Here is a 15273-nt window from a genome sequence, read left to right on the forward strand (position 1 = left end):
CTCAGAAATTAAGAGAAATTAAGAGTTTTACTCCTGTCAAGAGGAGTAAACCAAGGTTGGCACTGTCGACATATCTATTTATTATGGCCATCAAAAAGGTTAGCTATTAAAATCTGACCCAACAATACTATTAAGGGACTAGAAATCCAGTGCTTAAAAATGAAGATGTCACTTTTCACTGATGATTCATGTTCCTTTAAATCCACAATGTGGATCCCTCCATAGCCTCAGAGGATCTAGATTATTTTTCTAACATCTCTGGATTACAACCAATTTATGATAAGTATACTACTTGTACGTTACTGTGTAGTTTACTAATAAAATAGTCTGATGGTGATGTGAACATACTCCACTATGAACACGTATCCACTATGAGCAAAACCAGATGGGATGGTGTATCGCTGCAGAATACTGTGGTGGCCATGCTGGTTAAGTGTGCCTTGAAATCTAAACAAAGCACCTACTGTGTCACCAGCAAAGCACCCTCACACTATCACACCTCCTCCTCCATGCTTCATGTAGGGACCACATAATCAGACATCTTCTGCTCACCTACCCCTGTGTCTCACAAAGACACCATGGTTGGAAACAAAAATCTCAAATTTGGACTCAAATTTAGACAAATGACAGATTTCCACCAGTCTAATGTCCATTGCTCGTGTTTCTTGGCCCAAGCAACTTTCTTCTTATTGGTGTCCTGTAGAAGTGGTTTCTTTGCAGCAAGTCGACCATGAAGGCCGGCTGGGTCTTCCTTTCCTGTGGCGGTCCTCATGAGAGCCAGTTTCATTATAGTGCTTGATGGTATTTGCAACTGCACTTGAAGAAACTTTTAAAATTCTCAAAATTTTCCACATTGACTGACCTTCATGTCTTAATGTAATGATGGACTGTCATTTCACTTTGCTTATTTGAGCTGTTCTTGTCATAATATGGACTTGGTCTTTTACCAAACAGGGCTATCTTCTGTATACGACCCCTACCTTGACTCAAATGCATGATGAAGGAAAGAAATTCCAAAAATTAACTTTTAACAAGGCACACCTGTTAATTGAAATGCATTCCAGGTGACTAACTCATGAAGCTGGCTGAGAGAATGCCAAGAGTGTGCAAAGCTCTCATCAAGGCAAATGGTGGCTACTTTGAAGAATCTCAAATTTAACATATGTTTTGATTTGTTTAACACTCTTTTTCGTTACTACATGATTCCATATGTGTTATTTCAAAATGTTGATGTCTTCTTTTGGTGCTCTCCATGTGTAGCTTGTTTTTGGTTGCAGTTTCAAGAATAGCTGAAGAATTGCAACATTTACAGTACCTGGAGTTTACTCTTTAAATGTCACTGCTGGGTGATCTGAAAAGTCATACATTCATTTATGATCTGAACTCTTGTGAAACATCACTGCCCATTTAAAACATATATATACAATATCTGGATGGTGTTCAGAGATACATGGGAGGGGTTGAGGGTCGCTGAAGGAAGGGACTGGAAATGTGCATCCTTTGTCCTGATCTTGTCCACATTGTGAATGTGCGCACATTTCCATGCTATTAAAATGTTGTTGTTTTTTATCCGTGTCTGCATTGTCACTAGATTCTCTGGTACCTCCATGTATGCACATTATATGACATATATTATTTAAAAATAATATTTAATTATCTATTTTAAGAAACATATTGCTGCCATAAGTCAATTAGGCCACTTGATTTTAGAGGGCGATATAATGATGATTTAAATTGTATTATTGTCCAGATCAGTCTACACTTGTAAGATATCCAGACACAATTTGTGCCTGACTATATCTGGAAGTGGTCAGGCAGATCTACAATGCCTTCAGAAATTATTAACACCCCTTGACCTTTTACTCATTTTGTTTTGTTACAGCCTGAAATTAAATGTGATTACACAATATCCCATAATGTTAAAGTGGATTTATGTTTTTAGAAGTCTTAACAAATTAATAAAAAATGTAAAGGTGAAATATCTTGAGTCATTAGGTATTCAACCCCTTTCTTATGGCATGCCTAAATAACTTCAGGAGTAAACATTTGCTTAACAAGTCAGATAATAAGTATGCAATCTCATCTCTGTACCCCACACATGCAATTATCTGTAAGGTCCCTCAGTAAAGCATGTGAATTTCAAATAAAGATTCAACCTCAAAGACCAGGGAGATTTGCCAATGCCTCACAAAGAAGGGCATCTATCAGTAGATGGGTGACAAAAAGCAGAAATTGAATATCCCTTGGCAAATTGAATATCCCATGGTAAATGTATTAAATACCCTTTGGATGGTATATCAATACACCCAGTCACCACAAAGTTACAAGTTTCCTTCCTAACTGAATTGCAAGAGAATAAGGAAACAGCTTAATTAGAGACTATTAAAACTAGTTAGGGAGAGGTGGGACGCAAATGTCTCAACTGGCCAATTGCCATGGAAAATGCAGAGCACCAGATTCAAATAAAATACTATAAAATTCAAACTTTCATTAAATCACACATATAAGATACTCAATTAAAGCTAAACTCATTGTGAATCCAGCAAACATGTTTTCGGAGAAAGCATAAAAAGCTATTATCTGATAGCCTGCACCATCTGCACCAGCAGAAAACAAAGGAGTTAACATATTTCAACCCTGCAGGCGCTACACAAAACGCTGAAATAAAATATAAAACATGCATTACCTTTGACAAGCTTCTTTTGTTGGCACTCCGATATGTCCTATAAACATCACAATTGGTCCTTTTGTTCGATTAATTCCGTCCATATATATCCAAAACGTCCATTTATAAAGCATGTTTGATTCAGAAAAAAACAGCTTACAAAAAACGCAACGTCACTACAAAATATTTCAAACTACTTTTGAAAAAACAACTTTGGGTATTTTTAAACGTTAATAATCGATCAAATTGTAGACGGGGAAATCTATGTTCAATACAGGAATAAATAAAAAACAGTGCCACTTTTCACGTCTTGCGCAACTCACAAAAGTGTACCCAGTTCCTAGTTCGCCTACTTCTTCATTGCACAAAGGAATAACCTCAACCAAAATCCAAAGACCGGTGACATCCAGTGGAAGCGGTAGGAACTGAAAACAGGTTCCTAAGAAATATCCCTTGGCAATAACAAGACAGGGAACAGAGGCAAAAAAAAGTAAAAATCTGAACAGTTAGTCCTCGGGGTTTTGCCTGCTACATAAGTTCTGTTATACTCACAGACATGATTCAAACCGTTTTAGAAACTGCAGAGTGTTTTCTATCCAAATCTATAAGTAATATGCATATCTTATATTCATGGCATGAGTAGCAGGAAGTTGAAATTGGGCAGGCTATTTATTCAAAAGTTTAAATTCTGACCCCTAGCCCCATGAACACATCCCTGCGTCAATTTAAGTAATATAATTTTTAAAATCCCCATCAAAATCCATCAGTTTAAACTAGAGATATCCGTTTTTTGCATGGGTTGCGTCTCAATCCACCACATCCACCTGTCATCCTTCCACATCTGCGGTGGAAGGTGGCGGAGCTACAGCAGCGTTTGTCAGACCATGAGACATCCGACAATCGGTCTTCTCAAAAAAACATCTGTGCGGTTTGGACTAGTCTGAATTCGTATTGCTGATGTGCCCATTTCTGTCTGTAGCATGTGAACCGTTTACGCTTCAAGCTAATATGACCCCATAATGGAAAGGGCAGACTCTCACGAACATGATGGTGTTTTGCTCTATGACCCCCACAAGTGTCACGAGACTCTTCAGAAGGTAACTGATACAAAATAATGGAAGTATAAAGGTCATTTTGTGACACAATTTTTATTATATATTTTTTACTTAACCTTTATTTTTATAGGCAAGTCAGTTAAGAACAAATTATTATTTTCAATGACAGCCTAGGAACAGTGGGTTAACTGCCTGTTCAGGGGCAGAACGAGAGACTTTGTACTTTGTCAGCTCAGGGATTTGAACTTGCAACCTTTTGGTTACTAGTCCAATGCTCTAACCACTTGGCTACTCTGCCACCCCACAAATACGTGATTCAATATGTGTCCAAAAAACTTAAATATTTCCTGAGCTTTCTTATACCTCCTTATACCTCGAGACTTCAAAACCTTATTCCTTCTGATTCTTTTTTTTACCGGTTGTTAGAGGACGGCTGTTAGAACCAGGTATAAATGGGCTAGATAGTCAGGTTTATCAACTCTAAATGGCTAAATATTAGTACTACAATTCTATTTGACACAAGGTATGAATCCCAGTGTTTCCAGTGGATTTGCAGTTCACCAGGCCAGGCTCATTAATTTGACATGATGACAAGTGGGAAGGCTGTGGTTGTGAAAACAGCTCATAAGGTCAGCTGTGGCACACATCCCTCACATACACATGTCACAGAATCACAAGTCCTTTAACAATCTACTGTAGGCAAAGGGCTTGCAGAGCTCAGGGGAATTCTCATCAAATGCTCTGCTTGTAGAATAGGCCTTTCTTACTTTTGTCTTCAGATGAGAAGTTTTGATATTCCAACAATGAATGGCCTCCCCAATTGAATAGAATCTCAGATATAAGTCAGAATTATACAATATTTTGCATGTAATTTTAGTCTTCATCAAACCAAGACTGCAGGGGTGATTAAATCTTTATGACTACAAAATGAAAATTGTTGTTCTGACACAGAGTATAACAGCAAAAATTCACCACCCTTTAAGCTCTGCCAGGAAACACTCATGCATACCATAGCATAATGCTATTTTCATCCAGCCATGTCCATAGACAGGACACTGACTGACCAGCACAATCCTTCCATGATGAACAAAGGTACAATTGCCTCTCTATAAACAAAGCATTATAAAAAATAAATACGTTTCAACTGAGAAAGAGAGAGAAAGAGAGAGACACGGTCTGTAGAATCATATTTCTGCTAATGCTGTCCTTTTGCATATCAACAACAACAGAAAACAAACAGACAAAGAAAGAAGACAACTCTGAGCTTACCTTCTCTGTGGACTGGGAGGTGCCAAAGAAGATGGGGATAAAGGCCAGCCAGATCTTACCTTCTCTGTGGATTGGAAGGTGCCATAGAAGATGGGGATAAAGGCCAGCCAGATCTTACCTTCTCTGTGGATTGGAAGGTGCCAAAGAAGATGGGGATAAGGCCAGCCAGATCTTACCTTCTCTGTGGACTGGGAGGTGCAAAAGAAGATGGGGATGAAGGCCAGCCAGATCTTACCTTCTCTGTGGACTGGGAGGTTCCAAAGATGATGGGGATGAAGGCCAGCCAGATCTTACCTTCTCTGTGGACTAGGAGGTGCCAAAGAAGATGGGGATGAAGGCCAGCCAGATCTTACCTTCTCTGTGGACTGGGAGGTGCCAAAGAAGATGGGAATGAAGGCCAGCCAGACTATACAGGTGGTGTACATGGTGAAGCCGATGGGCTTGGCCTCGTTGAAGGTCTCCGGCACCCCCCGGGTCTTGATGGCGTACACCGTGCAGGTGACCATGAGCAGCATGCTGTAACCCAGCAGGCAGATCAGTGAAAGGTCAGAGATGTCACATTTGAGCACACCACGGGCCATGTCCGGATTGGCCGTGCGCTGGTCCTCGTAGTCGATGATGGCCTGAGATGGGTCTACCCCAAACCAGATACACACCCCCAGTAGCTGCACCAACGTCAGGCTGAAGGTGATGACCAGCTGGGAGGCTGGGGAGATGAACCTGGGGGCGCTCACCGACATGGATCCCTGCTCGAAGATGCGGTAGATGCGGTTAGTCTTGGTGAGCAGGGCTGCGTAGCTGATACTCATCCCCAGACCCAGGAAGATCCGTCTGAGGGAGCAGATGCCAACATCAGGGGCAGAAATCATGAGGAAGGTGGTGGCATAGCACATGAAGATACCAGTCAGCAGAACGTAGCTGAGCTCGCGGCCTGACGCCTTGACGATGGGTGTGTCATTGTAGCGGATGAAGGTGACCACCACGAACAGGGTGGCCATGATGCCCGCTACGGAGATGAGGACAGGGATGATGGCCCATGGGGAGCTCCACTCCAGCTTGACAATGGGGATGGGACGGCAGGCAGTGTGGTTCTCGTTGGGACGGAGGTCAAAGCGACACATCTTGCAGCTGTAGGTGTCTGACTGGTACTGGTAGCCGTTGCAGCGCTCGCAGTGCCAGCAGCAAGGGATGCCCTTCACTATCTTCTTGCGCTCTCCGGCCTGGCAGGGGTGGCTGCAGATGGAGTAAGGGATCTGACGACCTCCACCTGGCCAGTGCATTGCTCGGATCTGAGGGGGGGGGGGGGGGGGGGTGGAGAGGAGATGAGGGGTACAGTCAAACACTTCACAAATAACTAACACTGTAACCCATAAACAGTCTCTTCTTGCTTAATAGCAATTACCACTGGCATACAGTTAGTTTTTGGGCTTCTTTCTCCTCCCCATTAAAAAGTCTATTACACATAATCACTATTTGTCTTATTGAAAGGATATATTTAGTGTTATGTTATTAACTTTTTTTGCCATCAATGGTGGTTGTTAAATTCATAGGCGGAAAACGCATCCCCAAATGTGTATTTAATTAACAGCTATAAGAATCCTATTAAAGTAAAAGCTCCTTTGGAAAGAGAATTGGCGCACAACACAGGACTAGCACTTACACCACATTTACAACAACATTCACTGTCTTCCACTATTCACACAGCGTTGAGGTACAGACCCAGGTCGACTCCATGGAAACAAATTTATTTTTTCTTTCAATCTTTCTTTGCCCAAGGCCATCTCTTCATATTCCATTCAAACATTATTTGCAGGGCCGGCTTCATGTAATTCATTGTTATAGATTTGTAAGCTCCTGTGTCCACAACTCCACCATATTGTTTCACCAAGACAGTGATGGTATCTGTTTTTAAACTCTTATTGTTTTCTTTTCATCCCAGTCACTTGTTGTTAATCATTAAAGCACCCTCTGGATGTTTGCACCATTGAAGACATGTGCACAAAGCCGTAGCTAATGGTTAAGGAGGAATTACTGAGCAAAGGAAGCACTAAAGTAGAACCAACAGATAACAACATTCCATCAAAGTTTCTTTGGGAGCAGAACCACTGACACCAAATGGTGAAACAGGTAAAGGTCATTTGGAGAGCATAAGTCTGATAATATAACTAAAGTACTGTATCTGCATATTAAATATATAAAAAATAAATGCTTACGTTCAGATAGAGCTGTTCGGTCCAGTGGCCGATGATTTTGTACTCAGCTGTTCTGTTTCTGATCTGGTACTGATAAATCTCATAGCGACCAGGGGCGTCTCCATTCTCATTGAAGAGCACTGGGTTGCCAGCTATTCCTGAAGGACAGAGGAGAGAGAGAGTGAAAGCATTAGTTTGAATTGTAATATATATATAATATAATATATATTACAATATATATATATATATATATTACAATATATATACACTTATATATACACTGCTCAACAAAAATAAAGGGAACACTTCAACAACACAATGTAACTCCAAGTCAACCACACTTCTGTGAAATCAAACTGTCCACTTAGGAAGCAACACTGATTGACAATACATTTCACATGCTGTTGTGCAAATGGAATAGACAACAGGTGGAAATTATAGGCAATTAGCAAGACACCCCCAATAAAGGAGTGGTTCTGCAGGTGGTGACCACAGACCACTTCTCAGTTCCTATGCTTCCTGGCTGATGTTTTGGTCACTTTTGAATGCTGGCGGTGCTTTCATTCTAGTGGTAGCATGAGACGGAATCTACAACCCACACAAGTGGCTCAGGTAGTGCAGCTCATCCAGGATGGCACATCAATGCGAACTGTGGCAAGAAGGTTTGCTGTGTCCGTCATCGTAGTGTCCAGAGCATGGAGGCGCTACCAGGAGACAGGCCAGTGCATCATGAGACGTGGAGGAGGCCGTAGGAGGGCAACAACCCATCAGCAGGACCGCTACATCCGCCTTTGTGCAAGGAGGAGAATGAGGAGCACTGCCAGAGCCCTGCAAAATGACCTCCAGCAGGCCACAAATGTGCATGTGTCGGACTCCATGAGGGTGGTATGAGGGCCCGACGTCCACAGGCTTGTGCTTACGGCCCAACACCGTGCGGGATGTTTGCATTTGCCAGAGTACACCAAGATTGGCAAATTCGCCACTGGCGCCCTGTGCTCTTCACATATGAAAGCAGGTTCACACTGAGCACATGTGACAGAGGTGACAGGGTCTGGAGACGCTGTGGAAAATGTTCTGCTGTCTGCAACATTCTCCAGCATGACCGGTTTGGCGGTGGGTCAGTCATGGTGTGGGGTGGCATTTCTTTGGGGGGCCACACAGCCCTCCATGTGCTTGCCAGAGGTAGTCTGACTGCCATTAGGTACGGAGATGAGATCCTCACACCCCTTGGGAGACCATATGTTGGTGCGGTTGGCCCTGGGTTCCTCCTAAGGCAAGACAATGCTAGACCTCATGTGGCTGGAGTGTGTCAGCAGTTCCTGCAAGAGGAAGGCATTGATACTATGGACTGGCCCGCCCGTTCCGCAGACCTGAATCCAATTGAGCACATCTGGGACATCATGTCTCGCTCCATCCACCACAGACTGTCCAGGAGTTGGCGGATGCTTTAGTCCAGGTCTGGGAGGAGATCCCTCAGGAGACCATCCGCCACCTCATCAGAATATTTGACATAAGAATATTTCATTCATTCAGATCTAGGATGTGTTATTTTAGTGTTCCCTTTAGTTTTTGGAGCAGTGTATGTATATATATGCATACACACACAAGTACCAGTCAAAAGTTTGGACACACTCATTCAAGGGTTTTTCTTTATTTTTACTATTTTCTACATTGTAGAATAATATTGAAGACATCACAACTATGAAATAACAAATATGGAATCATATAGTAACCAAAAAACTGTTAAACAAATAAATAAAAATATATATATTTGAGATTCTTCAAAGTAGCCACACTTGTCTTGATGACAGCTTTGCACACTCATGGCATTCTATCAACCAGCTTCACATGGAATGCTTTTCCAACTGTCTTGAATGAGTTCCCACATATGCTGGGCACTTGTTGGCTCCTTTTCCTTCACTCTGTGGTTCAACTCATCCCACACCCTCTCAACTGATTGTGGATACCAAGTTGTCTGATGCAGCACACCATCACTCTCCTTCTTGGTCAAATAGCCCTTAATCAGCCTGGTGGTGGGTCATTGTCCTGTTGGAAAACAAATGATTGTCCCACTAAGTGCAAACCAGATGGGATGGTGTATCACTACAGAATACTGTGGTAGCCATGCTGATTAAGTGTGCTTTGAATTCTAAACAAATCACAGACAGTGTCACCAGCAAAGCACCCCACACCAACACACCTCCTCCTCCATGCTTCACGGTGGGAACCACACATGCAGAGATCATCCGTTCACCTAGTTTGTGTCTCACAAAGACACGGCGGTTGGAACCAAAATGCGCAAATTTGGACACATGAGACCAAAGGACAGATTCCCACTGGTCTAATGCCCATTGCTTGTGTTTCTTGGCACAAACAAGTCTCTTCTTATTATTGGTGTCCTGTAGTAGTGGTTTCTTTGCAGAAATTCAACCATTAAGGCCTGATTCACGCAGTCTCCTCTGAACAGTTGACTTTGAGATGTGTCTCTTACTTGAACTCTATGAAGCATTTATTTGGGCTGCAATTTTTGAGGCTGGTAACTCTAATGAACTTGTCCTCTGCAGCAAAGGTATCTCTGGGTCTTCCTTTCCTGTCGCGGTCCTCATGAGAGCCAAATTCATCATAGTGCTTGATGGTTTTTGCAACTGCACTTGAAGAAACTTTCACAATTTTTTTAAATTTTCTGGAATGACTGATCTTCATGTTTTAAAGCAATGATGGACTGTCATTTCTCTTTGCCTTTTTGAGCTGCTCTTACCATAATATGAACTTCTACCTTCTCACAAACCAACCTTATCACAACACAACCCTTTTGCTCAGCCTCATTAAGAAGGAAAGAAATTCCACAATTTAACTTTTAACAAGGCACACCAATTAATTGAAATGGATTCCATGTGACTACCTCATGAGTGTGCAAAGCTGTCATCACAGCAAAGGGTGGCTACTTTGAAGAATCTCAAATATATTTTGATTTGTTTAACACTTTTTTCAAATACCCCTACTGTATGCATATATATATATATATATATATATATATATATATATATATATATATATATATATATATATATATATATATATATATATATATATACAAAAAAGTCAAAGCAGAATATGCAAATGTAGGCGGGTAACCAAAATAAATATGAAAATTCAACTTCTCTATTCAAGAAAGTTTGCAATGTAACTGGGGTGTGGAGAGAATAAGTGGCATATGCTGATTGTATATTCTCTCTCTGGTCTGTTCTGTCTAGGGGTTTCTGCCTAGTCAAATCATCTCTTCAGTCATCTATTAAAATGTTTTCTTCCATTCTCTAAGTGAGAACTGTGGGTGGGGGGATTTTGGGAAACAGCTTTTGTGAGAATAATGTCAAACTACAATGTGTTACTGTGTAGTGTTATCGCACACTGAAAGTCTTTGTTAATGTTTTTCCCCACTATGTTTTGCCATTCGAGCTATAGTAATGGTATGTCACATGACTTAGAAGCCAAATGTCTGCAGATTCTCACCATCAACAAAACAGTCCCCACTACACAACAAACAATACACAACGACATATTTTCCTGAGATTCTCCTTTGTGATATTATAAATGATTTAAACTACACAACAACATTTACTTCCCAAAGAAGCCCCTTTGAATATATTAAGTATAGCATCACTGCTCTCTGCTGAGGATGCAAAGAGTACGTACCTATCGACTTCCACTTCAAAACTCAAGTTTGAACATGCAGCAGTACACCGCCATCCACTGATGGAAGGCGTAAGGCGCTGGCATTTCTCTTTTCATGCCTGGCTTATCAACAAGTCTCCCCAAGCACAATGGGTGTCCCATTTTACAAACAAGGGGGAAAGCGTGGATGATCTCGGCGGTTCGGATTTCTGCTGAAGAGTATGCCTTTTCCTTGTCTTTGTTTAGCGTCAGGCGGAAGACGTACGCAGCAGCCTAATCCACATCTTGATGAGCCAGCCCCTCTGGATTAAGGATTTACTGTGTGCTCAGCCATGCCTCAGCGACAATGCAGCCCCACATCTCACAGCAAAAGAAGCAGATGAGAGGGATTACAGCAGATGTTATTTATGAAGGAGATATGTTTAAAAAACACTCCATGAGTGTAATCATTTGTATCATTTCTATCTGGGATTATAATCATAGTATTTTTCCATTTCAATTTTTTTTTTTACGAAAAGACATAGCTTTCCCACTGGCTCAGTTGGAGCTGTGTATTAGGGCGTGTTAAGGCTTTGAGGCCATAGCCCATCACATGGCACTGGCACCATGCTGTCACTGTGAAAGGAAAATGGATCCTGACTGCCACATTGGTCCTTTCAGACACTAATGTGGCACCACAGCCTGCCACTGCAGATCTAATTACATTTAACAGTTTACGGTCTTTTGGTCATGCTTGCTGCTCCAATCTGAGGTTGGCCCAGAGATTATTGGCATCTCTTAACCAGGCTGTTCTCTAGATGGATTGTATGTTCATGGCATGCCTTCTGGCATGCATGTCCCCATATATGTATGAGTTTTAGCAAACTTCTCAGACTATCGTTGTCATGCAGGCATGCCGTTGCAATACTGTCTTGTCATACATGGCATGACAACGATAGTAAGAGAAGCTGGTTGAAGATCACACAGATTTAGGGACAGGCTATAGTACAGGCTATAGTACAGGCTATAGTACAGGCTATAGTACAGGCTACAGTACAGACTACAGTACAGGCTACAGTACAGGCCACAGTACAGGCCACAGTACAGGCTACAGTACAGGCCACAGTACAGGCTACAGTACAGGCCACAGTACAGGCCAGAGTACAGGCCACAGTACAGGCTACAGTACAGGCCACAGTACAGGCTAAAGGAAAAGGCCACAGTACAGGCTACAGTACAGGCTACAGTACAGGCTACAGTACAGGCCACAGTACAGTCCACAGTACAGGCTACAGTACAGGCTACAGTACAGGCCACAGTACAGGCTACAGTACAGGCTACAGTACAGGCTACAGTACAGGCCACAGTACAGTCTACAGTACAGGCTACAGTACAGGTTACAGTACAGGTTACAGTACAGGCCACAGTACAGGCCACAGAACAGGCTACAATACAGGCTACAGTACAGACCACAGAACCGGCTACAGTACAGGTCTGCAGATGCATGTCAGAAACATTACAGTCCAGACTTAAGGCTCAGACAAATTTTTGTGCATTGTATGTTACTTTTCAGTACCATTGTTCTCCAGAGCTACATTTAAAAGGCTTTTGGTTTGACATTATGGCTAGGGAGTAAAGTTTTTCCTGGTTAAGTTATGTAGTAAGGAAACCTCGGAGTACTAATGGAAACTGAGTATCCGAAAGGTGTATCCTCACAGCAGACTGACATAGTGATAGTGAACCACTTTAGAGTATACCATACCAGAGCCTAAACTGAGGGCATTGTATGATACCATAAGCAAAAATCTATATATCCTCTTGCAGTCACCACAGCAAAACCCTGAAGACTTGAAATTAGCTAAATATTTTCATAACTTTTATTCAGAAGTTTCCTGAAGCATATTTTCGACTACAGAAACAAGGTCCTGAGAGCAATCTTCAAAATTGCAGCCATTTTGCAGTCCTGAAAATGAAATTGAATGCACTCTCGGCGCATTGTTTAGTTTCTCTTTATGCAGTCCATTGTCCTTGGAGTCATTTCCTATTCAGGAGCCGAGCTGGGCCGTCTAACAGTTGCCACACTCACACTTCCATGCACTTAGCCTACAGACTCACTCACCCTCCAAGTGTGATATTATCTGAAGAGAAGTTCAGCAATGAATGAGCAGGGCATTTTTCCTGCTATTTTATGGTTGATTTGTCTCTCGTGATTCAACCTCTCATTATTTTTTACAATCAAGAAACATGAATAGTATGTTGATTGGACTGAATACGAAAGTTGAGTCTCTCTCTGGAGAGCTCAGATAGACACGATAAGCTGATTAAACTTGATAGAGGTACAGTTTGTGAATCTTGTGTGATTTTAATGTTCACAACGGCGCAAAAAAATAAATGCTGTATTGTCATGTACACCGGATAGGTGAAATATGTTGTTTTACAGGGTCAGCCATAGTAGTATGGCACCGCTGGAGCAAATTAGGGTTAAATGCCTTGCTCGAGGGCAAACCTACACATTTGTCACCTTGATAGCTCGGGTTTTCAAATTAGAGAACTTTAGGATACTGGCCCAAAGCTCTAACCGCTAGGTTACCTGCCACCTGCAATTTAGGAAAAGGTTACGATTATTTCAACAGAGGATTCGTGGACCAAAGGGAAAAAAAATCTGTCTCGGTCTCTGTTTTCTTAATGTTTCACACCAGCACTGCCATGTACTCTAGTGTGTTCAGTGTTAAATGACACTATTCTGTTGGCATGTGATTGAGGAAAGAGAAGGCTGATACACATTCATACTCATCATCCTAGCATAACAATTATCCTCAACAATCACTAGTCATCATCCTAGCATAACAATTATCCTCAACAATCACTAGTCATCATCCTAGCATAACAATTATCCTCAACAATCACTAGTCATCATCCTAACATAACAATTATCCTCAACAATCGCTACTCATCATCCTAACATAACAAATATCCTCAACAATCACAACTCATCATCCTAGCATAACAATTATCCTCAACAATCACAACTCATCATCCTAGCATAACAATTATCCTCAACAATCACAACTCATCATCCTAGCATAACAAGTATCCTCAACAATCACTCTCTATTTGCCACATTTTCAAACCCATTACGAATTCTCTAACCAAGTAGGGCACAGTTTAACATTGCAGTCCAAGAGCCAGCTATATCCACAGAGGGATAGACTGTATGGATTATGAAGAAACTAGACAGATCCACAGGTATCATGCCGTGACACAAGTTATCTGAACAAGGATGGTGAGCATCATTTTTAAGACCCATTGACATTAGATAAAGGTCATTATGATTGACAACAACAACAAAAAACATTATTTTGGTGAACGAGTTCATTAGAAAGTGCATGGATGATGCCGTTCCCATAGCAACGATTAAAACATTCCCAAACCAGAAACCGTGGATTGATGGCAGCATTCGAGTGAAACTGAAAGTGTGAACCACTGCTTTTAACCAGGGAAAGGTGACCGGAAACATGACTGAATACAGACCGAATACAAACAGTGTAGCTATTCCATCCGCAAGGCAATCAAACAAGCTAAGTGTCAGTATAGAGACAAAGTAGAGTCACAATTCAACGACACAAGAGGTATGTGGCAGGGTCTACAGTAAATCACGGATTACAAAAAGAAAACCAGACCCATCTCGGACCAGAATGTCTTGCTCCCAGGCAGACTAAATAACTGTTTTGCCCGCTTTGAGGACAATACAGTGCCACTGACACGGCCCGCAAACAAAACCTGCGGACTCTCCTTCACTGCAGCCGATGTGAGTAAAACATTTAAACGTGTTAACCCTCGCAAGGCTGCAGGCCCAGACGGCATCCCCAGCCGCGCCCTCAGAGCATGCGCAGACCAGCTGGCTGGTGTGTTTACGGACATATTCAATCAATCCTTATCCCAGTCTGCTGTTCCCACATGCTTCAAGAGGTCCACCATTGTCCCTGTTCCCAAGAAAGCTAAGGTAACTGAGCTAAACGACGACTGCCCCGTAGCACTCACTTCCGTCATCATGAAGTGTTTTGAGAGACAAGTCAAGGACCATATCACCTCCACCCTAGCTGACACCCTAGACCCACTCCAATTTGCTTAGCGCCCAAATAGGTCCACAGACGATGCCATCTCAACCACACTGCACACTGCCCTAACCCATCTGGACAAGAGGAATACCTATGTGAGAATGCTGTTCATCGACTAAATCTCAGCATTTAACACCATAGTACCCTCCAAAATCGTCATCAATCTCGAGACCCTAGTACTCGAAAACCCCCTTGCGCAACTGGGTACTGGACTTCCTGACGGGCCGCCCCCAGGTGGTGAGGGTAGGTAACAACATCTCCACCCCGCTGATCCTCTACACTGGGGCCCCACAAGGGTGCGTTCTGAGCCCTCTCCTGTACTC

At 42.2% G+C, this 15273-nt stretch overlaps 1 protein-coding gene across 3 annotated transcripts in view; it reads right to left on the bottom strand.

The window, feature by feature from the left end:
- LOC124003931 (metabotropic glutamate receptor 4-like) overlaps positions 1-15273 on the bottom strand; it is a 310526-nt gene that overhangs the window by 38405 nt on the left and 256848 nt on the right. For 2 of the 3 annotated variants that reach the window (XM_046312584.1, XM_046312583.1), the window contains exons 8-9: positions 7203-7339; positions 5343-6278 (exon numbers count right to left, since the gene is read on the bottom strand). In XM_046312584.1, the coding sequence (XP_046168540.1) occupies positions 5343-6278; positions 7203-7339 (1073 nt within the window). Of the gene's footprint in view, positions 1-4989; positions 6279-7202; positions 7340-15273 lie in introns of all 3 variants that reach the window. The other variant, XR_006833296.1, reaches the window with a different exon arrangement.

This window comes from Oncorhynchus gorbuscha, linkage group LG18, assembly GCF_021184085.1.
Source record: "Oncorhynchus gorbuscha isolate QuinsamMale2020 ecotype Even-year linkage group LG18, OgorEven_v1.0, whole genome shotgun sequence".
NCBI lineage: Eukaryota > Metazoa > Chordata > Actinopteri > Salmoniformes > Salmonidae > Oncorhynchus > Oncorhynchus gorbuscha.